Genomic DNA, 24624 nt, shown 5'->3' with positions numbered 1-24624 from the left:
TTCTAACGCTCAAATGTAATTGGACATGGAACTGAAAACCAGTTTGATGGCCAGTTCAGGTCTGTTCCCTCTTTATTTCATGAAAGGTTAAACAGATAAAAGATCTGTAGTTTACCCTGAGAGCTGCGCTTGCCACTCCTAAAGTTTTCCACAGCAAAAAGTTTAGGATGGCCGAAGGAGCAGTCTGGCTCATTCTTACAAAGCAATCGTAAAAGGCCCGAAAGCCCACTGACTGGTGCTTTATGTTAAAATCAATATTCTATTTAGCTTGCTTCTGCTGCCCCCAAGTGGCCAAAAAACAATCAGTTATTGTAAGAGCACTGTATATAACAGGGGTGCCCAATCCCAGTCCTCGAGAGCTACCGTCCTGCAGCTTTTAGATGGATCCTTGTTCCGACACACCTGAATCAAATGAATGGCTTGTTATCAGGCATTTGCCAAACTTGATGGCATGCTGAAGAGGCAATCAAACCATTTGATTCAGCTGTGTTGGAGTAGGGATGCATCTAAAAGCTGCAGGACAGTAGCTCTCGAGGACTGGGATTGGGCACCCCTGGTATATAAGATCAACACAATCTTTCCACCATAATTAAAACAAAAGCATTTATCCACGTGAGCATATGAATGAATACTTGTGCTAATAACAATGCATACAGCATGTAATGCTGCCTGCAAACACATACGCGAACACATTTTTTCTTCATTGTAAAACCTTTAGGGCCTTTAACCAGTGTTGCCACATAACAAGAAGGTAATGTTCTTGTTCTAATGCAAGATTATACCCAAAAAGCCTTTCCTTGTTGGGTCACACAATGAGAGACAGACTTACAGTTCAGTCTTTTTTTCAGCTTTATTCCTCTTTCTAACTCAGTGATTCCACGTGAGCCAAAAAACACATTCATGTTGCTTGAAATGTTTGATAATGAAGCTCTTCTTGTCACCATCCTTGGTTTTAAATGTAAGCTCATCTTACACAAGAGTCCAAAGTACACACTGACTTGGCTCTGTTCTGACGGGATATTTCACAGTCAGGCACCAATGCAGACAGAAGGTAAACATCCTACATGTGATGCACAATGCACAGTTTTGCTAACAGATTTTTCACGTTTTCACTTTCAGTTACTTTGAACATCAAATTGCTAATATCATCTCACAGCTGCAGTCCCCTGAGCAGTACGAGATGATGGCAGTGGTCAGAGACTGTACTGTGTGCTGTGTCAGAGGTCACGTGTTTCATCAGCAACAGCAACTGAAACTGAGAAGTTTGGGGAAAAAAAGCACTACAAATGTACAAAAATTGGCATTCATGTTCATAAAAGACATTTTTAAAGAAGCCTGATCTTAATATATGATTAAAGTAAAATTTGTCCCTTTTAAATATTCAGCTAGCCACCTCCCCTTGTCGTTAACAAGGTTAAGATGAAAAAGTTAAATCATGTACCTTTATTCCTTGCTGACATAGACAAAAGCATTTTGAGCAGCAAACCGTGTCTTTTGCCATAAATATGTTGTCTGTTTTATCTGTTTTAGCAAGCTAGGCAAACTACTGGTTTGAAAGGAAAACCTTGTAAAGACATAAATAAATATGTGCTTGATAGTGTGCTAAAAATTGGTAACATTCAAAATCCCAAGTAGATGGTGATCGCTTTGGGAAACGCAAAAAAGAAACAGCGTAATTTTTGTATTGCAGCAGATGCTTGTTAGCCACTAGCATCTAAGGTACGATAAGAAAAACGCATTTTCCATTCAAAGTAACGATTTTTAAAACCCAGTAACGTGGCGCAATGAGGAAAACTTTTTTTTATGTCACAGTTACTGTTCCTAGTCTTTGATATCACATAAGCAGAAACACTGTCGACAACTATAAATGTTTGGTATATAAGAAACTTTTGATTAATGAGTTAAAATCATTAGTTCCAGACAAACAATTTAATTATCATCTTTGATTACGACAGTTTTTTTCCCTATTTAACATCCAAATTTAGGTCTATGTTCTGACCTAAACTTCCTTTTTTTAATTATACTTTGCAAATTCTAACAAAAACTTTCACCACTTTTAAAAAACTTTTCTTGTCTCTTTTTATTTCTGCCCTTGTTGCCTCAAGAGAATTTGCCTTTTCCCAGAACAGCACTAGAAATAAGAACATTATTAAATAAAGGTTATACTGATTCACTGCACCAGCTCATGGTACAAACCGATTTCACATGAAAAGTCCTGCCTGGCTCTAGTACAACTTAAGATGGTGTTGCTCCAACACAGTACAATGTACATGTTTTGGAGAAGTTGTTTCTTCACATTTTGTTTGAACTTTACTTAATTTTTGAAGATTTTAAACTTTTTCTGAGCGCAGGCGTTTATAACAAGCAGAGAAACACCAAAGTTGGAGGAACCATCTGAAGATTAAGTAAACACACGGCTATGTATGCTAATGTTTGTGAGGCTAAGATTCTGATCTGACTGTGAAATACACAGTGGATGATAAGATGGAAAGAGTGAATTGAACTTTAGTTTTTGAAAAACAAACAAACCTGAACACCGTAAATGAATGTAGTTGAATAATGGTACATTTTTGGGCCTCATAGGTAAGGCTCTGTGGCTGCTGTTGGTGGTAAGATAGATAGCTTGGCATGGTCATAAATTAAGCTGGTTTCAGCACAGATAAATAGATTGTTTCATTGGAATTTTACACAGTTATCTTTGGAAAGGCAAGAAAAACATACAACACCATCCAAAGAGTTCAAATGCACATTGTTGAGGACAAATATCCAGAAATTACATGTCAAGCCTAGTTAACGGTCAGAGTGAGAGTGACTGACAATACTGACAACCGAGGCACATACAAGCAAAATGTTTCCAACATAATACAGTATGAAGAGCCCTGGTGTATCACTTGGAATCATATGGTTTGCATAATTAGACCATTAGGACTACAGAATATAAAAGGCCTTCAGAGAGCACAGAAAAAGGCTGAATGGATGCCCCTTCCAAAAAATCCAATTTTTACAAATGCGCTATATCGTTCTAATTGAACCCAGAAAGAGACCAACGTTAACCCAACATGGAACTCTTTAGAGTTTCTGCTTCATGTAAACTAAAACTCTAAAGTTTCAGTTTACGTGTTCTCACAGACAGTCCCCCAAAATAAACACAAAGGCAAATCCCAAAGGAATACCGTTTTAAGAAATAACAAAAAAGAAACTTTACAGTTTAATACAGACATAACTTAAAAAGATAAATACCATTTTTTCTCCTTTTTTTTTTTAAAGTCAGTGTTTATTCAATGACAGTATTTTCGAGTTTCTCAAACTATGGCTTGGGTCTGGGTCACTAACAAGCGTTTGACTGGTACAATGATGCGAGCCTGGATTCATATCCATTTCTTTCAAGTCTGTGTTATTTAAGCGCTTCAATCTTGAAATGAGATCTTTATTAAAGGCGTCGGCAGCAGGCAAAGGTAATTGCGGTGCTTTTTCTCTCCTGTCTGGACGTCACCATTTAGACTTAAACTGCAGTTTTAAAATGTAATTCAAGCCAGAATTGTGCAAGAAGAAGAATACAGTCTTATTCCATAATTGTCTTCTTCATTCTTGTGCTTTGTGAGGTGAACACCTGTTAATGTTTCACTTCCACATGGCAGAACCAGTTCATTATTGGTGAATATGTTCCATGCCGTTCTTATAGGTTAGGCATCTTCACCATGAAGGAGTCAGTATGCCTAAGATGAAGTGGCACTCTTTCCAAAAACGACATACAGCAATCACTTAAACTAGCAAGTGACGTGGAGTTCTCTGAAGCATACTAACAAATACAACCAAATGAAAACAAATGCTTTTACCCAGTCTGAACTTGGTGTGTCTTGCTCTTATAAACATTCCAAGTACTAAATGTAGGAACTTGACATTACTTTGTTTCAAGAACAGTCTTCCAGTATATCGGTACACTGACTTCATTTATACCACTTTTCATTAATGTTCTTGTATTGTCTTTACACATTGGACTCTACAAAGGGTCTTTTTGGTTTAACTGGAGACGTAGGACCCGTACGTCTCTCAGTCGGTCTGTCCGAGCAGCTGTGGATCATGGGCAGCGTCCGAGCCACCTTCACATCCATGTAGGAGAGATTCTGACAGGCAACCTGCACTGAGCCCTCACCCTGATGAACATTTCCCGGCGTCACCTCATAGAAGTCCAGCTGGTTATCATAAGAGGCGTGACCATTGTGGGCATTGTTGTTGCTGCGGTTGTGGTAGGCAAAGGATGAGAGCTGGGGTGGAGGGGGGTTTTTGCTGGGCGAAGTGACAACTGTGTCCACTGAAGACACGGCCCAGGAGCGAGACGGACTGAGACAGGACGCTGAGCTGGACGGAGCCTGTTGCTGATACTGCTGGTGCACCCTTGCCGTCTTGTCGATTACTCCCATAAAAGGAGTATTCCTAGATGAACGTCCCACCTCTCCAGGGTAAGTCCCGCCTCCTGACATGCATATTTCTGACTGGGGAGAGGCGATCAGGAAGTTATCATCATGGTAACCACTAATGCTTCTAGCAGAGGCCAGATCTGAAGGTAGATCCATGTGCTGAACAGAGGCCGATGTCCTAAAGCCTGGTCCAAGATTAGCTGGCTGTCCAGTAGCAAGACTACCACTACTGGGGGAGAAACGGACGCTGACACTCTGGGAATGGATGAGAGGCCTAGGGGAATGACCAGAGGAGGAGGTTGGGTGGGCACTGAGTGGACGTCGAAGACCACCCTGGTGTTGATACTGATAATCGTGCGATGACTGAAGCCTATCTGAAGACCCCATTGCAGCCTCTGTAACTTCCAAAGGGTAGTAGGCTGCTTTGGATTGGTTACGGCTGAACTGACGGGACTGGCCAAAACGGTTTACCCCCACCCACTCGGCTCCTGCTGCTTTCCCATAGCCAGATGTGCCTCTGGCCTGGCTAACCAGGTCAACTTCTTCTTCATCCTGTACATAAGAAGCTCCAGAGCTCAGACCAGGCTGAGCCAATGGGCTAGGCCTGACATCCATAGGATTTGAGCAAAAGCCTTCCCCAAGCTCTGCTAGTTCTTTGGGCAGATGGGCGAACTGGGAATAGGCAGAACTTCCCAAAACCATGCTAGAGTGGGTAGAAGAACTGGGCTGATTGGTTCGGACCACCTGTGCTTTGGCTGGTTGGAGCCAGTGGCCTTGCACGGGGTTCTGCTTCTGGAACCTCTGACCAGCCAGATGGGGGTGATGCTGGACTCCCTGGTTCTGATCTAAGTCAGACTGTGGATAGTTTTGTAGACCTCCACTTTCGGACAATGTAGGCATACTTTCAGACACTGTGCCGCCTCGCTGCTGATGCTGCATTAGGGAGGAAGTAGGGCTGAAATCGTGATAAGATGTGGAAGGAGGGGGAGGTGCAGAGTGACTAGGTGAAGAAAGGGAGGCTGCGTGGGTGGGACTGGGGAGGTGATGATACAGATGAGTGGGGGAGAGGGAGGAGGGCGATGGTACCCCAGAGTGGCAGCGGGTGTCAAGACTTTGAACCGCAGGTTGAAGGTGACAGGGAGAGGAGTCTCTTTCCCTGAAACTGCTCTCTGCTTTCTCCTCTTCCTCCTCTTCCTCTGTAAGCCCTTCTCTATCCTGTACCTGCAAACAACCTGAATCTCTAGACCTGGCCTCGCTGATGGACATGTTCTGCTGATAGATGTGATTAGATGATGGAGGATGAGTGTCCTTTTGCTGTGCAGCCTGCCGACACTCTTCTTTGACCCGTGACAGCAGGCGCTGAATCTCCCGGTTGGATGGGCATAAACGGCTGGCTTCAATCAGGTCCTCCAAAGCAGCGTGGAATTGTCTGGGTTGTGATAGTGACAAGGAGTGAAAACAGGACAAACCTCAGAAGATGACAGAGAATGTGTATATAAAAATGTTTCCTGAATTATAGGTTTCATATTGTCAGTGTTTAGAAGTTCTGTTCCAATCTTTTGATGTCTGGTTACCTAAAATTTGCTGCAATCACATTCACAAAGAAAAAACAGGCTTAAAAATGTGTCCCTCCATCTGAAATCTATGCCTTCAGTCACTGTGACTGTAAAGCAATGCTAGGTCAAAGCTTTAGGTCTTTACTCTCTGGTGAACGGTGCCAATCAGTGACCCCACGGTAACCACTCGTCACTAGTGGAAAATGTGTCTGGTTGGCAAGTGGTTGCAGGAAGTTGCATGTGGTCACAGAGAGGTATACTTTTACTTTGAAGGGAAATGGTCTCCGTTTCTGGTTTGTGCGGTACTTTTTCATGCTTCACCACTACATGGTGGTTAGTTAGTGACTGAGTGCAGACAAGCTGGCGGCTTCTATGCAAACTATGAGTGACCGCAGTAATCTTCTAGCAATCAAAGCAATCACAAGATGGTTTTTGGTCCAGTACCCTTTTTGCTTTCCTAGTGATTGGAGGTTAACAGGGGATTGCCAGCTGGTCTCTGGGCCTGTGTAACTGAGGCCTTACGAAACTGTGTAGAGCCTTAGCATGGAGGTAACTGGAAACTGACAACACCCCACCAAGTTAAAACACATGAGACCCTACCTGACAGCACATATGTCTTCTTCTTCTTACAGTTCAGGTCACTCTATCTCTCAGGCTTTCTTTACATGGTAGTGAACCTAAAACTACTCAACTCGTTCTCGCTGCAATCTCGTGTCTAAATTTCAAATAGTTTAAAAATGTCAAACAATAAAATCACCACAGTTCTACTACTGAACATCCAAAGAACCCAAACTCTCAGAAGATGACGATCAGTTAGTTTTATTCAATGCTCTTTCTCACGACACTGTTTACCTGCGGCTGCGTTTGGCACGGGCTCTGGCATAAAAGGCTTCATAAGATTTGGCTTTTAGCTCCAGGGCCTTGGTAGCAAACTCCTCAGCAAGGCTAAAGTCCTGTAAGGAAGATTAACGATATATCAATACTGAAATAAAGTTTTCGAGATGAGATTTGTTTCAAAGTAACAAGCAAAATATTATCAGCGTGTGTGTGTATGTAAGAAAAAGTCTCACGTTCATCTTGCGGCGGCAGCGTGACAGGTTGAGCAGCACGCACACCCTGAGCTGTTTGAACGTCTTCAGCTCGTCTCCTGGAAATTTCTGGAGAGCTGACTGATAGGAGTGAGCGGCTTCCCTCACTTTACCTTGCTGGAAAGAAAAAAAAGAAACTCTTTCAGAAAGAACTTTGGAATATCGAATCAAATCGATATCGAGTCAATCAAATCAAATCAAATCTCATCAAGATGGAAATGTGGGCCACCTTGTACAGTTTATCTCCTTCTTGGATCAGTTTACTGAGCAGAACCATTAAGATATCTGGCTTAGAGGTCGCCATGGCCCAGGTTGCAGGTCCTACAAACACACACACACACACGCACACACGCACGCACACACACACACATATACAAACATGCAAGTTTAGTTTAGGGATATATGAAGGATGATTTAGAATTCATGAAGGTTCATTCTGTAGGATGATGTATTGCTAATGGAAATGAACTATATGGGACTCCGGCCATGCAGCAGTGAAGATGCTTACTGCATAACTACAACATCCATGGTTTAATTCTTGCTGTTAAACTGAACATGCTTCATGCTTCTACCTATTTTGGCTCCCTTTTTCAGTAGAGCGATGACTGCAGAAGTGTTTCTGCAGCCGACTGCTCGGTCCAGAGGGCGCATCCCGCTGCAGTCCACATGCTCCACTGACGCACCGTGATCCACAAGGTACTGCACCTGGACACGGATCAAAGCGACATTTTTCACCACTTTTATAAATTCTCCTCCGGCTACATTACATTGCCCTCTGCAGCGGCTGCAGAACAGGTAGGACAGGTAACTGTTCTAAAGTAACGCAAACACAATCATGGTTACTCTGGCTGTACACACCACTTCTGGGTCTCCGCAGAATGCAGCCAGATCCAGAGGCGTGCGTCCATTGCGGTCTGCATGAGTTGTGGCTGCTCCTCTCTCCACAAGCTCTCTGACCAATGAGAGCTGGCCTTTTAGACACGCCCAGCTCAGTGCCGTTAGCCCTTCTCTGTCGGTCTGTTCGAGGGAGGCTCCTGGAAACAGACAGATTCATTAGGGTCGGAGCTATTGTCGGGGTCAGTGTGATTAGAATGGGGGCTCTTAGGAAGACCTTATAAATAATGGCTACAAACCTGGCCTCACTAGTCTCAGCACACATGCCATTTCTGTTAAAACCATAAATTCCTACAGTGGAGTGTTTGAATACGAGAACAACAGATTCATTTCATATTTCTTCTACTTTTTTGTCAGTGTCAGGAAAGAGGAAAACACGTTTTTACAGCAGTGTACACACTGAGAATACTGTACAGTATCACAGCTGTCCTCTAAGATTAGCGTTTGTAGTTAAAGTATTATTGATTAGGACCAATCTCGTTTTCAAGGGTTTTTTAACATCTGATCTCCTGATCAAAGAAAAAGTGAAAAAATACTTTCTGACCGAACTAAAGTTGGACATAAACAATGTGACTGCTGGTTTAATTGCATTGCTGCAGCAACTCTTGCTGTTTTTCTGGCTACAGAGTGCAGTGTGTGACTACCATGATCCAGCAGCAGCTGGGCAGTGCTCATGTGTCCCTCTGAGGCTGCAGTCATCAGAGCTGTTCGCCCCTGCTGGTCCACCATGTTCACCTCCACCCCCTGATTCAGAAACAACTCCACCACCTGACCGAAGGATGCAGGAGGAGGAAGACTGCAGTTATCTGCTGCAGGTATCGTGTGATCATGTGCCCGTTTGCTTTCTGGTTCCACCATACCTGCCAGTGACCCCGTCTCACGGCGCTGAAAAGTGGAGTGACACCCTGCTTGTTTCCTTGCTCCACAGCTGCCCCCTGATCCAACAACAGCCTGCAGACAGACAGACAGCCACATCCTGCTGCTGCTGTCAGAGCTGACGCAAACACACAGAGTGAGACAAGAGAAACCAGATGATTACAAACTTCAGCTCTGTAACTGAACATATGCCATTATAAAGCTGTGGTAGGTGTTAGAGAACAAACATTAAATATAGAAGCCAGCGTTTATTTTGAAATGACGCGATGGATATTAAATGAATCCACGTCTGAGCTTTGGTAAGAAAAGTTTGCAATGAGACAGAATCACCCAGGTCTGATCCTGGCTCTGCCAGAGTTTTCTTCCTGTTAAAAGGGAGTTTTTCCTTCCCACTGTCACCAAGCGCTTTCTCACCGAGGGGACGTCTGATGTTGGGATTTTCACTCTACTACTTTAGGGTCTTTATCTTACAACATAAAGGACCTCGAGATGACTACATAAATAAAACTTCTGTATTTCTTAGGAGAACCTTTTGTTTTCAGTATAGTTTTCTATTGTGTATTTGCTCGTTTCCATTTAGTTTTTATTGCTTCAGTATAGTCGTTATTGTATCAGCTTGTTTTTCACATTTACTGTATGTTTTTATTTTTATTTATTTATTTTTTGTCTCATTTTAATTATATTTTTCAAAGACTTATTTTATTGTGTTGGTTTTTTGCACTTATATAATATAAATATAATAATCTTGGCCAGAGGAACCAAACATGTAGAAGAGTCCAAATACTTATTTTTTCTGTTTTTACTGAAGTGAACACTTTCGTCCACTAGATGCTACTAATGTAAAGTATAGTGATCAGTCATGTTGTCTCCTGTTTGCTTCTCATTAATTATGAGGTTGTGGTGGGAAAATGATCCTGCTACATCATCCGTTATGTAAATGACCTTTTAAGCAAACCAAAGCATGTTTATGAAAACATTGTTTCCCACCATGTTCCATGTGAATTTATCACACTGATGGCTTCTGGTTGACAGAAAAACAAAGCCTGCCGTGACAAAGTAGTTATACAATAGTATTTACATTGTCATTACCTGTCTCTCTCCATAGACTGTCATATGTGTTGATCTCAGGTCTCTCCTCCCCTTCTTCATCTTCCTCTGGAAGGTCCAATAGGTATGACACCATCTACACACACACACACACACACACACACACACACAAACCCGACTATGTGATTATATTTTCATGATTCAGTACCACACAGTGTTATACATTAAAGGTGTGTATGTGTGTGTGTGTGTCTGTGTGTGTATCACCTCTGTGTGTCCCATGCTGGCTGCAGCAATCAAAGCCTGCTGCACCGCTTGGCTCCTGCTTGCCCCCTTCTGTCCACAGCAGGTAGTACAACTCCACTCCGCCCTCTTTAGGAGAAAGCGCAGCACCTCGAGGTGGCCTCGCTGGGCTGCGTGAACCAGCACACACCGACCGGAGCCGTCCACATGACCCACCTGCATCCAAGGGGAGACAGACACTCAAAAACAGGGTTGGGACTCTTTCTAGGTTAAATTGCAGTGATGTCACTGACTATCAGAAAAGATTATGAGACCAAGAATCAAAAGAAAAAGCAACTGAAGTGGAACAATCTCAGTTTTCCCTTATTTAACATATTTCACTGTATGTATAAGGTTGGCCCCTTGCATACCACGGTGATATTTTATTTCAATCCCGGGAACTTTTTTGTGCAAAATTACCTTGGAACAACGCGAGAGACAGAAGACTATTACTTTTTTCAGCAAATGGTGGATCTACAAGCTACTGAATTATGGGATGTATTGCACAGAAGCCTGTGAAAATCCTGCTGTTGTCATTCTTTACATTAGCTGCAAACATCTGTCTGACACCAAACTGCACATGTGGAGTAGAACTGGTAGCTACCTTGGCTCTGTGCTGACTCAGCATTGTGACGATATCCAGGTGACCAGCTGCAGCAGCGAATCCCAGTGCAGTCAAACCGTCATGTGACCGAGCATCCAGCTAAAAATTGAAGGTGGACTTGTGGTTGGAGTAAATCTGCTCTTGTTAACACCCAATGACGCGTCTCCATGAACTCACATGATATTTAAAAAGCTTATTTTTTCTTACCTGTGCTCCGTGATCAAGCAGCAGTGCTACAGCATCAGTGTGGCCCAGGTGAGCGTGGACACACAGCAGGGGGGCGTTGTTGAGGACATCGCTACAGTAATCCACATCAGCCCCGGCCATAATCAGCAATCTGCTCACCTGCAAAAGGAAAAGAGGAAAGTTACAGCAGAACTGTGGTGGGAAATACACTCGTGTGTGTGTGTGAGCATGCATTGTTACCTTGATATTGGGGGTGTAGAGGTTGCGCAGTGATGCAAGGACAGGGCTCAGGCTCTGGGTGCTGTATGACAGCCACAACCCTTGCAGAACTGAGGAGGAAACCCCTAGCTTCTTACTCAGGCCCTGGATGAGGAGAACAAATGCGACAGAAACCAACAGTTAGACATAAAACAGTGGCATCTCATTGGTTTGTGATCTGTAAAAAAAATCTCCTGGTGTGGTTTCCAGCCCCAGGTATCTGCGAATGCGTGTCTAACTTTGTGTGTGAGAGCTCGCCTTGTAGATGTGCGCCTTCAGGATGTGATGCCCGAGCTCCAGTGTCTGCTGTCGGGTCAGCTTTCCTGCCTGTCTGCAGAGCCAGAAGGACAGGAGAGTGTGGCCACTCCTGGAAACAGAGACACGCAGCTCAGTGAGAAACATCCGTCCCCGTTTTCTTCTCTCTCCATTTGTCACTCATGCCCTCTGGCTGACTATACCTGGGATCGCAGAGGAACCTGTCATCCTGGCCCTCCTCCCTCCACATGAGCCACTCCCTGAAGGAGGTGTGGTTTAGCATCCGACTGCCGTCGCTGCGCCGCAACAGGAACGAGGAGAGCTGCTCCAGGCGCTGTGAGAACTCCGCCCATTGCAGCGAACCTCCGGTCAGGGTGCCCGCATTTACCACCTCAAACAGCTGTGCATTGACAGTATTGTATCCACTGTTAGCAACTATTAGCATGCTAGCACTAACTGCAGCACAGCTGAGGCTGAAAGGCACGTCAGGAAGTTTGATGATATTTGTTCATAAAAAATATTCCGATAGCGTCACTGAATACAAAGGACGGTTCTTACAAGGTGACACAATTATACACACAATTGATGCATTTCAAGTCATTACTTCGAGGGCTTAAATCTATTCGCAATATCAAATATGGCTGCATGAGGTGCTCTGTGAGTAATATCATGGTTTAATTATAACGGTGATAAAGATGACAGAGGAACATTGTACAGTTCCCTTTCCTTGTTGGGCAGCAGAGATGGAGGGACCAACAATCAATTTTGAGCCAGCGGGGGAAGAATATGTTGTCAGTATTGCTAATGCTCACTAGAGTTATTCGGTGTGTATATTTGTTAAACAGTCATCTTCACTGAAGAAAAAAGTATCTCGTGTATGTGTGCTCACAAAATTCAGTAGTGTTACAAATGTTACTTCCAGTAAACTCATCATGTTCTGAGTCCACAGTATACCACATAAAGTTTGCCAATGTGAAAATGCTGGTGTGCACACTGGGGACCACAGCCTGACTAAAATTACTAAATTACTACAAACTTGTTGCCTTTGAATTGGTTGTTTTAAGATGGTGACCAGGCCTGTGAACACCCAGTCAGCTGCCATCCTTAAAGCAACTTTGCTGTGTCAAGATGGCAGAATAACAGCAATAAGACAGAATCAGTCTACAACTGATTGGCGTCAAGTCAGCAATTATATGCAATGTTTTTGTGATGCTAAAACGAATAACTATGATAAATGTACTACCTGCAGTCAATTACTGATTTTTCCTAGTTGCAAGGAAGCTGCTGTCCTGTTTTTATTCTACTGCGACTGAGCCTTTACCTGCTGGTCAGTCAGCGGGTGCAGCGATGCCACAGTAACGTTGAGTAAAGGTAGAACTCTCTGGAAGGACGACTGGGTGGGAAAACGCATGTTGAGCTGCAGCAGGTAAACCTCTGCTAGACTCACAGGAACCACCTACACACACACACACACACACACATTAAAAGCCTTTTCGGTATATCAGATGAGCTACAAAGAGTGCACACATTTGTGCTTCATGGTTACACATCAGTATCTCTTTGTTTACATTTAAAATGCCACGCCCACTACTTTCCGCAGTGTCTAATTATTTAAACTAACATGCTCTCGCTCTTGTACGCTTCAGTTATTTCAGCTGACATTTGTTTATATTATGTTTACACTGAAACTTAAACAAGTTATCTGCAATGCAGCGGACAGTCACAGAATTACTGCTAGTAAACTTTTTGGCATGCACAATTCAAATACAGATTAAGTTCAGGATCGACTGAAACTGATGTTGGTGATATTCAGTGGAAATATGTTGTGGCTCACACGCTGAGTTTCAGAGACTGTAAAATGTTAAAATAAAATGTAGTCAGAACAGTCAGTCCCTTTAAATACATTTACTCAAATACTGATATAATCTCCAAGAGCCAACCGTGACAGACATTTTTCCAGCGGTATGGCACAGTTACTGACTGAATGTGTCTATAGCTTTTTAAACAGTAGCACACACTAAATATTTCCAATATGGGGAAACTGGCTAGAGATTAGTAACTGTCCTGTATTTTGGCTAAACAAATCTGGTAAAAATGACAAGCAGACAGTAGAGAAAATAATTTTTGCCCTCCATGTGGAGTTCCTGTAACAATGTGATGTCATGTGGAAACTATGACTACCGCTTGATTTATTTCATCCATCTTTAAATGAAAGTGCTTTAATCTGTGTCGATTATACTTCAACTGTCAATTACTTCTTTAGTCTAGTTTGTAGCAGTCTCGACTTTCTTCGGGACTTTATTTGACCTTTACCTTCTTTCCCCATCTCACCTTGAAGCTGGAGCTCTTCAGAACGAGGTATCCCCCCTCTATCAGGTCCAGGATCAGTTTTAAATAGAGATATGAGCCTCTGCTCAGGCTCTTCAGGTGGCTGATCAGTTTGGACAGTGCAGCGTTGTCGAGCCGGCCATTGCTCAGTGACACATTGCTTTGGATCTCAGTGCTGCTGTGGATACGCTGCATCAGGTAACCCTGAGAAAAGACAGACCGATGCAGTACAGATGTGCAGACAGACAGAGAAACTCACAGAAATGTATCTATTTACACCTTACCTGCAGGTCCTGGTCTATGGCGCTATTCTCATCCATTCGGTCTAAAGAGATGCGGTGAAAGGGCAGAGAATGAGTGATGTCCTGATTGAATAAAAACACAAAGAAACAGATTTTGTTAGTTCAGAGAAAGTTTTGTTTATTAGCCTGTGTGTGCCGCTCACAGTAATTTGGCAGCACAGATAGTATTTGCTTCAGAATAATATGATTTTAATCATATTCAGAAGGTTCCAAACTGATAAGAGATATATAGTTAACACTGGTAACAATGACAGAAACCAACACAACTCAAAATAGTCCCCATGTGCTTGTTTGTATGTTTATGCTCTCTTCACAATGCCGGGAACCTCGGACCCACTGCACTAGCATAGAGTCTTTCTCCAGACCTTTTAAAGCCTTTCACATGTGTTCAGGGTGAACCTGCTCTCATCTATGGAGCTGCCAGTTCTGGATTTGTATGGCAGATGTCTATCAGTGCTGGGCTGTGACCAAAAGGCCCACTAGAGGACATCGGGCCCTGAGACCACCCTCATGAAGTCTGTTTCTGATTGTTTGGTCAGAAACATTCACACAGGTTCTCATCCTCTTCAACCCTGTCCAGGTCTCCTACAGTCTCCTGGAATCTCTTCGATGTTCTTGAGAATGTGCTGGAAGACACAGCAAACCTTGCAGGAATGGCACGCATTGGCATGCCATCCTGGAGGAGCCGGACTACCTGCGTGACCTCTGTAGGGTCCAGGTATCACCTCATGCTACCAGGTGACCCCAGTCAAATGCAAACAAATGCAAAAGTAGTGAAAAAACAGTCGGAAAAGATGAGGAGGGAAAAATGTCTGTGTCCTCCAGTTGTAAAACCATTCCTGTTTTGGGGGTTGCCTCATTGTTGCCCCTCTAACGCACCTGTGTGCTCTTTTGTTCCCATTTCACGGTCACCTTTGTGATTTTACACTTCTGTGTGTTTGTGACTTGTGTTTACCTGCTGACTGGTCCTGACAGTGGTAATGACCTTCAGCCAGGAAGGAAATTTCTGGATGGTTCGGGATAGAAAGGAGGTCAGCGTGTCTCCGTAGTCCGGCCGGTGAAACTCTGCCTCGTTTAGCCCATCAATCAGTACAATAAGGCCCGCCCCTTCTACATGCAGTTTATTTTCTGGAAAACAAACAAAACAAACTCACATTGCATCACTGCACATCAGTTAATGTGCCACATTTTACCAAATACAAGCTAGCAGAATGTAGCAGAAGCTGTACCTCTGTAGAGAGCATCAAGTGGTTCTAGTATTCCTTTCTGAAGGGCAGAGATTGGATCCTGGATACAGGAGCGCAGACTGAGCATGCTCTGGAGCTGTGGCGCCCGGTGCAGTAGTTCACGATAGGCGGCCAGCTGAGGTGCGCTACTTAATGTAGCCGCCATGTTGTGGACAAACTCCGGAACGAGACAGGTGTGGCAGTTATCGGCCTGACAGAAATGATATGAGACTACCTACAAAACAGAGGCAGAAGAAAGTCGGTGAATCATCTGTAGATTTTCAGTAAAACTTTGCTAAGGTGGATTCACATGCTGGCCTTTTAGCTTGAGAGACTAAGTGATCATTCATTATACTGGTTGGTATTACAGCAGTCTAATTCATGTGGGTCTTTTATGGTCATTTCCACTGCTGTACACAAGCAGCCTACAGAAAATTATGAAAAGCACAATGGGTCATCTTTGATTAAAAAGTAGAAAGAGGAATGAAGTAGGGATACTACCTGTCCCGCAAGCCTCCTCAGCGCCTCCTCCTGTCTCCTCCTCATTTCTGGTGTGCCTGGACAGCTTTCTCCTGATCCCCCTTCATCTCCTCCTCCACCTCCTCTTCCCAGGGAGTCGTGGGAAAAAGTCTCCACATCTGGGAAATTCAAACATACAAACGTGTCATTCTTTTTGAGCAGCTGTTGCCTTCATTAACTGCATGATTTTACAATGTTTTTCTGATGCCTGGCTCAGCTATGGGTCTGGCTACTGGCCCAGTGGATTTTATTAGGTTACATATGATGACTCCGTTACTCTGAGTGAATTTAAGTACCGTACATAAACATTTTTGTCTAAACTGGTCAAAGACAGTCAGAGCCTCGTCTTGGCTGTGTGCTTTGGCTCTTTATCTTGCTGAAATACGAACCTCTTTTCCAGTGTCAGTGGTGAGAGGCTACACAAGAAATGAACTTTCTGATATGCAAACGCAGCCTGAAGACAGTTTAACTCTTGCATACATTTTTTCTAGGGTTCTGCTAATAGCCACATAATGTCTCTTGTACGATATAGTTTACAGAGCTGTGAAACAGGAGGGATCTTTTCCTCTTACGTTTGTGTATGGTCTGGCTGCTAGAAGCATTTGGCCACATACGGTTTCCATGACAACTAAGTGCCACCAAGCGAGCAATGATGGCTGTTTTGCCAAATCCCATGTTGCCGATGATAACCGCGCCCCGACTGGTTGCTGGATCATCACTGCGGAGGCAGGTGTCCATTTCTTGGAAGAGCCACTCCCTGCCGGTGAAGAGCCAATCAGATGAGAGACCAGGAACCTCAAAGTGAAGCGGCTTCAGGTTCAGAGAGGGAGTGAAACGAACTGCTGGAAGAGAGGGAAGAGAGGAGCGCGTGTAATACTGCCATTTAGAATAACTGCATCTCGGGATGTTTGGCACCATGTGTGCATTTACCTCTGTGGTCCTGTTGACTACGAATCCCAGAATTCTGTCTAGGCATTCTGAGGGATGTCCTTGAAGGGATGTGTCTCTGCTGCTCATCAAGATAAGCCAGGTCTTCAAGGTGGGCCGAACTAGTGGCTAAAGAGAAATAATAAAAAAAAAATAATGCTGTAATAAGACTGCTGCAAAATAATTGACATAATGTGCTTTATACAGATGCTAAGTTGGTTATAGAAAACTAAATTAGAGCCGTTTGTAGGTGTATTTTTTTCCTCTGAAGAAACTCCAAAGTTTAAGTTAGCTATGGTGAATGTGTCCTTACTACTTGGTACAAACAGGTCTGGCACTTTGGTAAACCGATGCATTCACGTTCTTGCCAAAGGTTAGATGAGAATATTCTTATAATTCTTGTTTTTGTTAAAGGAGGACACAGCTAGGAGAAATTAGTCAGTATAAAAGATGGATGTAGCCAACATGATGTCACCCACTGCTTTGTGAAGTCTTTTTATGTAGCCCAGAGCTATATATATGTAGAGTCACCTTCATCAGCTAGACTCTTTGGCATATAATCGCAGCAAGCTCTTGTTTTACATTCTATGGACTCATATAGTTCCTAGACTTTAAATCTCTTTTAAAACTGTTCTTATTGTTCATTTACCATTAACATACCTCCACAAATATACTCCACAACAGTGAGAAATATTTAAACGCTCTCAGTAACAAATATGTTACAAATCGCTGTATGAACAATTTAGCAAGTTAATCTTAACATAACACCAACCAACCAAAAGTACTCATGTGTCTTCTAGCTTGTATGAAGACAAACGTGTTTATAGCTTTAGAACAGATTTCCGTATCTGTTGTTAGCAAAGCAAACAGGCAGAATTAGTAGGATTTCAGTATCTTGACAGTTCCTATAAAGTTGATATGAAACCTAACAAAGGACTAATAGAAGTTAAAAACTTTAACTTTCCCTGGCTGCAAACACAAAGCTGTGAGAAACCTACCAGAACTTTTGTCTTAATGATTCCAGTAACAATCCTGTTGCACTGCAGAAAATACGAGTGCAGGCTGTGCCTTGTATCCTGTGTGTCACTTCCTTCCTTCCCCAAAGTGCTCATGACTTTTAGCTTTTATTGAAACAGGAGAAGGAGAAGAGAAAAAGGAGAATGGGCTCTGAACACGTTACCCAGACACCACCTCCATTTTTCAGCTTGTTGCCTTTTATCAGCAGTTTATAAACTAACGATGACGAGCTTGTTAACACCTTGTTTTTAAATTCCTGCCTGTGTACAGATGAAATAAACCAGAAACGTGAAAGAAACCAGACAGTCTTAATAGGTGATCTTTTTAAGGTGTTAAGGATTCTGTATTAGTATCTGCCCGTGCCTCAGTTATGTCTCTGGTGAAGTATGGCCTGGATCCAGGACTGTGATTTTCCTATGTGTGCTTCTGAAACACTGTCTTTAACTCTCTGTGTCTAAGTCATCTCAGGTGACAACTGTAGCCCTAACCTGTACATGTTATTTTGGATTAAGCTAAAACTGACTTCTCTCTAAATAGATGTGCATAATTAGAATGATTATTTCCTTTGTTCTCAGACTGCCAAGACTTGGAACGACTTTTTATGTTTTTACATAAAGGTGAGGTTTTTTTTTAAAGAAAGATTATAAACTAGAGAAAAAGCTGTGTTTTAATTCCTCACTACTGCGTGCACGTGATCCAATCACACTGCAAAGTATCCTGGCAGGTTTTTATAATAACAGCAACATTAAAAAACAAATTTCATGTTTTATTCAGTTTGATGCAAAATGAGTGAACGTGCCCATAAAGTCAGCCGTGTCACTTATTAATAATATAGGAATCTTTTTCTAACTGTCGCCCCCATAATTCACTGCAATTGTTTGTATATTTGTATACAAATTTGAATACAAGTGCGTTGCACTGGGACACACTCTGAATTCACTTTTGCAGAGCAGAGGGGTGCACTATGAAGCCAGATTATGGGCTTAGTGAGCTGTGCTGAGTTTAAACTGAGTTTCCTGTCCTGCCGCTGGCTCTCTTTTTACCTGGCTAAATCACTATGGCAACTTATGCTGAGCACACCTGCTGGTCAGAGGTAGGTTTTCTTTTAAGGTTTGGTCTAAAATGAAATTATCTATAAGCAATCTGCAAAATTATAGATTCTTTTATATGTGGAGCTTGTTAAGCTGGACTTTTATGGTTGGTTGGTGTCAGCCAGTTAGTTGTGACTTTTCTAGACCACACTGACTATAAATATCTGGTAAAATGCAACAGAACCTCACACTGTGCTGAAAGGAAAAAAGGCCACATTGCATTCATCTGCCATCTTACCAGCAACCGAATTAGGGCGAGGCATGAAGTAGAGGGGGATGGAATGGGTGGAACCTGATGACTGGGTGAGGCCAGTGCCTCGATCTGGGTGGAGTTTGTTTAGGCTGTAAGTGGAGGCAGCCATGCTGTCGTCCACCCTATATAGAAAACCCTCATTTCTGCTTCCTGACGCTACCACACTGGTAGACGAAGTGGACGCCACCACTGGTCGACCCCCCTGCTGCCACAGGTTGAGACTGCTGCCATGGTAACATTCTCCTGCATACTTAGCGCCGTCATCCCTCTCTGCAGCTGAGTCAGCAGAATAGCTAGTCAGCGTGGCTGAAAATTAGAGTGAAGGGGAAAAAGGGGGCATTAACAACAAGAGCTGGTTGTTTAATGGCCCATTTGAAGACAACTGCCCCTTACCTATGATCCCACTGTCTCTGCTCTCCAGTGTTGAGGTGGGGGAGGTGACGGAGGCGTGGTTCGGGGAGGCGTGCTTGTTGTTACTACTGCCTTCAGCACCAGTGGGAGGGTGCAATGTGGAACTGGGCGAGGTGTTGCTACTAGCCAGACTGGAGGAAGGAGACATCCTCTGTGGGAAAGGCAAAAGAAAAATAGAAATATTCTTCTATTATTGTGCATTATAGGTATTAATATTATATCGTACAGTTTTCATTCTTATAGTTATCATGTGTCTGTATAAGTTAGCATTTTTTGGCAAAACATCTTTAAATATTGAAATAGAAACACAGTGGATGGATGAAATAGATTTATCAGTGGAACGAGACTTTCCATGACCTTGATAAAACATCGTATGGCAGATTCACAGTTAAATCTCTGAAACTAAGAGCATTCGATGATTTAGGTGGAACAAAAGTGTGTGTGTTACTTACCTGCCCATCCTGAGCATGGTAAGGGGAGCCTGGCTCTCCACTGATGACCTTTTCTCCAAGTAGAAAACCAAGCCTCGTCATCAGGGCATCAGCTGCCTCATCTACTGAGGGGGGTGGTCCTAACTCCTCATTTTCACCTAACGAGTGAAGAAAAGGGAATTTAAAAAAAATACTATGCTGATAATGTCATCTGACTGTTGACTGTGACATGTGAAACAATGGAGACCGTATACCTTCATGTATTACAAAGAAACATTATGTTACTGTAATCACATTACATTTTTTCAGTAATGTAGTAACATAAACCATTAGTGAAAAATGTAATTACAGTTGCAATTATGCCAGTACTTGTGTTACAAAGATTTCAGCTTGTGTGCAGCAGAAGGAGAACAATGAAGTCTACAGCTTGTCAGGAATGAGATATGGACATTCATTTTATTTTTATTGCACAAAGGGACGAGAGCGTGATGATAACGTTGAATCTGCATGCAGGACAGAAACAACTGGATTATACTGGTGGCAAGATTTGAGCTTTTTGCAAGCACAGACAACATGCTAACGCAAGGCTAGCGAAAAACCTAGCGTGAAGAGCAGGGAGAGAATGAGCGTCAACAGAAGACAAAGCAGTGATGAGCAGTCAGCCTCTGTTTCTACCTGTTCATAGTAGAATCACTGTGATGATTGTTTTCAGGTCTCTCATACATATTCCATGTGTGTCCACCGTCCGTAATTGTGTCCATATGGGGATTTGTGTTGGTGTGTGGGACTGTAGTGATTCCACTTCCATCACTTATCGAATCGATTCCTTATTGATTCTCATTGGCGTCACTTTGAGAGTCACCACCATCGCCAAGCAGCTTATCAAACACATTACATTCGTGCAAATTAATTGCATGATGTGCGATTACATTTTTTTGCATGTTGGAGGTATGTCCCCTCTTTCTTGTGATCTGGGTTGGAGTCATTACTCAAAAAAAAGTGTTCTGTGTTACACAGAACACTTTTCTAATCCAGCACACGTTACATTACTTTCGTGTTTCTCCATAAAATGACCTGAAACACACTGTCTCATGATTACCATTTAACAATATAAACCCACAGGCTACAGCCCCACACACCAACACAAATCCGTAAACTGACGAGGACACGCGTGATCTTTCTCTTAGTATGTAGGTAAGAACACAAAGCAAAGATGAAAACCAGCACAAAGAGACTTTAAAACATGAACAGGTAGAAATGCAGGCTGTAGCCTGACTGCTCATCAGATTGTTATCTGTTGAAGTTCAGGGTCTGGCTGCTGGGCTGGGGTCAGCATATGCTCAGCATAAAGCTCAATGACAGTTTTCTACAGACATCCACTGGCAACCTGCTAAAAAGCCCCAATTGAATGTGCTGGGTTCAAGAGTAGACACTGTTATAAGTCCATCCAATCAGAAGAAATTATGAAAATAGAACAATTCAGAGAATCTCAATCACGCACACGCTGCAACTCACTCAAAGCACATGCAAAACAGTGATTGATGTCACTATTAATGTATTCACTATCATGACCTAAATATGCCAAGAGCACTGCACACGTACACACACACGTACACACACACACACACACACACACACACACACACACACACACACACACACACACACACACACACACGCACCAAGACAAGAATGTAAGCCGCAGCACGAAAGCTCCGACTCTGTTTCTCTCTCTGTAATTACAGCTTTAAACTGCTGACTGCTGGTGAAGAATCAGACACACACACACCAAAAAAAAGCCATCCAACACAAAGCACGTGTGTGTGTGTACGTGTGCACATACATGCGTGTGTGTGGTCAGTCAATGACAGGGTGTGTGAGTCGTTTTTAGCAGAAGAAAAATAAAATGGAAAGATCAGATACAGAGCGCGCAGACATTTCCATTTCTGCTTTCTTAACTAGTTCAGCTTCTGATTGCTTCTCCTGTCTTTCCTCCCTTCCTTAGGAGCCTTCCTCTCCCTTTGCCGTCCCTTCTTCTCTTCTTTCTGCCTTTGTGTATTTCTTCTTTTTTCTTGTCCTTCTTCCCTTTTCCTCCCTTCCATTCTTACATTCAGCTTTTCTTTCTGTCATAGTTTCTCTCTTCTTCTAACCATTTGTTTTTCATCTCTCCTCCAGTTTCTTTCCTTACTTTCCCTCCTCCTTTCCCTCATTAGTCTGCCTTCTTTTCTTCCTTTATTTCTTCAGACTTTCTTTGCACCCTTTGTGTTTTCTCTGGTCCCATCTTTCTTTTGTTTTTCCTTCCTTCGTTTTTCCTTTTCTTTCTTTTCTTTCTTTTATCTCTTCCCTCCCTGATTTCTTTCTTTTTCCCTCATGTACTCTCTTTACTTCCTTTCTTCCTGAACCAGAAGGACTTTCTGCTATAACAGAATCCTGATATAGAAACTCTAACATGTTTCTGTCAGTAAAATGATGCAATCATTTCTAAAGTTCTGGAGCAGTCTGAAAGTGTCACTATGATTCTGCTTGTTAACTGCACCTCTGACTTCCTGTAACATTCAGTGAATAAAATGATGAACAGCACCAAGAGCATAATCCTGGGGCAAGGACGTTTAGATAAATTAGAAACTCAGAGCTTTGTAAACTGGGATTAGCATGCGTTTTAGCTGATCTAAGCACAAGTGAATGGATACAGGTAAAGGTGCAAATGCAGTCCACATACTTGAGATCTGATTGGTCAGATCATTTTGGTCACATAATGCATTTTTTAAATGAAGAAAGACGTCCTTTCTTTGATGTTATTTTAAATGTTTAAATATTATTTTCTGTTTTCAGTTATGGTTTAGATAAGTGAAAGCAACAGAACAAGCTGGTTATATTTTTGGGAAAGTATGGTGGCTAAAATGGACCCTGTGAACTCTCTGAAGAAGAATAATAATAATAATGATAATAAATTTTATTTAAAAGGGCCTTTGAAGACACCTAAGGACACTTACCAATAGAATAAAACACATAATAGAACAATGACAACAAAGAACAATAAAAAAGCAAAAGGCACAAGATAAAATAAACAAAAAAATTAGTTCACAGTTAATATGCAGATTTGAACAGATGGATTTTGAGTTGGGATTTAAACTGGGGGAGAGAACCAATGTTTCCTATATTTGGGGGTAGAAAGTTCCACAGCCTGAGAGCAGAGCAACTGAAAGCTCTGCTTCCCATGATGGTGAGGCGGACAGAAGCCACAGCAAGCTGGATAGAAGAAGATTGAAGCAGAAGAGCGAGCAGAAGAAGTAGTGCTTAACAGGTCAGAAAGGTAAGGAAGAGCAAGGTTATGAAGGGCCTTGAAGGTGAGACGATGTAAGAGAGAATTACAATAGTCAATGCGGGAGGTAACGAGGCTGTGAACAAGACTATTAACCACCTCACAGAGAGCCTGACACAAAGTCCTGAGGGCAAACTCAGTCTAAGGAGTTAGCTGTGACTACATCAGCTAACATTACTTAACCAAACAGCCTTGTGAGAGGTCCTGACTTCATTTTAACAACATCATTCAGTGTCACAGTAAGTACCTTGGATTTTCTAAAGGCCATTAGTATATAACTTAACTCATTTCTACATTGTAACATCTGTTTGGAAACCAATCTGATCTTGCTTTAGTTCTTTGTGAAGACATAAGACTAAGTTTCTCTCCCTTATTTCAGAAAAAAAACCTCTGACAAGGTGAAAATACAAAAGAGAAATGAAAGCAGCAGCTGAGGCAGCTGAAGCACAGTAAATTGTCGTAAATGTGAATATCTGCAGTTATTTATGGAAAGGATGAAGATGCTCAAGTGTATACGCTGCAGTACACAAAACCTGGAGGCAAGATGAACAGTGAACAACCTGAGGCTAGGACACAAGATACGTCTGCTGAAGAGGAGAAGTCACCACAGAGCGATATGTAGCGATATAATACTTTGTCAAAAATGCAGATAATCACGTTCCTTAACTAAAAGGACAAACTTTCCTGCTCTGGCATAGAAAGACATGTGAGCCTTGTGGACACCTGCATAGCTGAAAAAATAACAAAACTGCAGTTCTTCAAACAGCCACTTGGGGCTGACTTTAAAATCATAGCACAGATAAACATGTTTACAGGCGAGTATGGAAAAAAGTTTTTTTCTAACCTTTCTGTTCATAAAAAACAAACTTTTTTAGATTCATTTGCTTACACGCTTGGAACTACATACTAATCAGACACTAAATGGCATCACCGGGTTTTTGCCAGCTTGAGCAGCTCGACTCATTTTTGGGGGGAAATGTAGAAGCCACTTTTTTGAGCTAAATTTAAAGGGAAAAAAAGATATTTTCGCATACTATTTGTACAAAATCTGAAAAAAATCTAACACAATTAGAGATAACAGATTAGAGTAAATAAAAAAAAATATAGCATTTGACTGATAAAACAAGAATTTCTGGCCATAGAGAGATCCGTCACTCTCACCTTCCTCCTGTCTCCTTCCTCTTCGATCTCTCTCCACTCCTTGGATCGGACAATCCCCCCAATCGCGACACAACTGCGAACTCTCCTCGTGAGACTGACAACAGCAAACGTGCAACAGCAAGCGCCGCAGGAGGGACGAGGTGTGGTTGACGAAGCCCCCCGCAAACACACC

The 24624-nt window shown here is 42.5% G+C and overlaps 1 protein-coding gene across 3 annotated transcripts in view; it reads right to left on the bottom strand.

Moving 5' to 3' along the window:
• Nucleotides 1–565: 565 nt before the first annotated feature.
• Nucleotides 566–24624, bottom strand: part of tanc2a (tetratricopeptide repeat, ankyrin repeat and coiled-coil containing 2a) — a 52620-nt gene continuing 28561 nt past the window's right edge. For 2 of the 3 annotated variants that reach the window (XM_063471170.1, XM_063471172.1), the window contains 26 exons: nucleotides 19991–20127; nucleotides 19521–19689; nucleotides 19113–19433; nucleotides 16770–16895; nucleotides 16412–16681; nucleotides 15822–15958; nucleotides 15324–15555; nucleotides 15050–15222; nucleotides 14077–14157; nucleotides 13796–13996; nucleotides 12786–12920; nucleotides 11668–11864; nucleotides 11468–11576; nucleotides 11192–11314; nucleotides 10973–11110; nucleotides 10766–10864; nucleotides 10147–10338; nucleotides 9922–10015; nucleotides 8817–8950; nucleotides 8601–8724; nucleotides 7921–8096; nucleotides 7635–7767; nucleotides 7292–7383; nucleotides 7045–7179; nucleotides 6827–6927; nucleotides 566–5847 (listed from right to left, as the gene is read on the bottom strand). In XM_063471170.1, the coding sequence (XP_063327240.1) occupies nucleotides 3987–5847; nucleotides 6827–6927; nucleotides 7045–7179; nucleotides 7292–7383; nucleotides 7635–7767; nucleotides 7921–8096; nucleotides 8601–8724; nucleotides 8817–8950; nucleotides 9922–10015; nucleotides 10147–10338; nucleotides 10766–10864; nucleotides 10973–11110; nucleotides 11192–11314; nucleotides 11468–11576; nucleotides 11668–11864; nucleotides 12786–12920; nucleotides 13796–13996; nucleotides 14077–14157; nucleotides 15050–15222; nucleotides 15324–15555; nucleotides 15822–15958; nucleotides 16412–16681; nucleotides 16770–16895; nucleotides 19113–19433; nucleotides 19521–19689; nucleotides 19991–20127 (5690 nt within the window). In that variant the 3' untranslated portion in view covers nucleotides 566–3986. The remainder of the gene's footprint in view (nucleotides 5848–6826; nucleotides 6928–7044; nucleotides 7180–7291; nucleotides 7384–7634; nucleotides 7768–7920; nucleotides 8097–8600; nucleotides 8725–8816; nucleotides 8951–9921; nucleotides 10016–10146; nucleotides 10339–10765; nucleotides 10865–10972; nucleotides 11111–11191; nucleotides 11315–11467; nucleotides 11577–11667; nucleotides 11865–12785; nucleotides 12921–13795; nucleotides 13997–14076; nucleotides 14158–15049; nucleotides 15223–15323; nucleotides 15556–15821; nucleotides 15959–16411; nucleotides 16682–16769; nucleotides 16896–19112; nucleotides 19434–19520; nucleotides 19690–19990; nucleotides 20128–24624) is intronic. The other variant, XM_063471171.1, reaches the window with a different exon arrangement.

Source organism: Pelmatolapia mariae, linkage group LG4, assembly GCF_036321145.2.
Source record: "Pelmatolapia mariae isolate MD_Pm_ZW linkage group LG4, Pm_UMD_F_2, whole genome shotgun sequence".
NCBI lineage: Eukaryota > Metazoa > Chordata > Actinopteri > Cichliformes > Cichlidae > Pelmatolapia > Pelmatolapia mariae.
The sequence above is the reverse complement of the archived record's forward strand: the minus strand, read 5'-3'. Positions and strand labels throughout refer to the sequence as shown.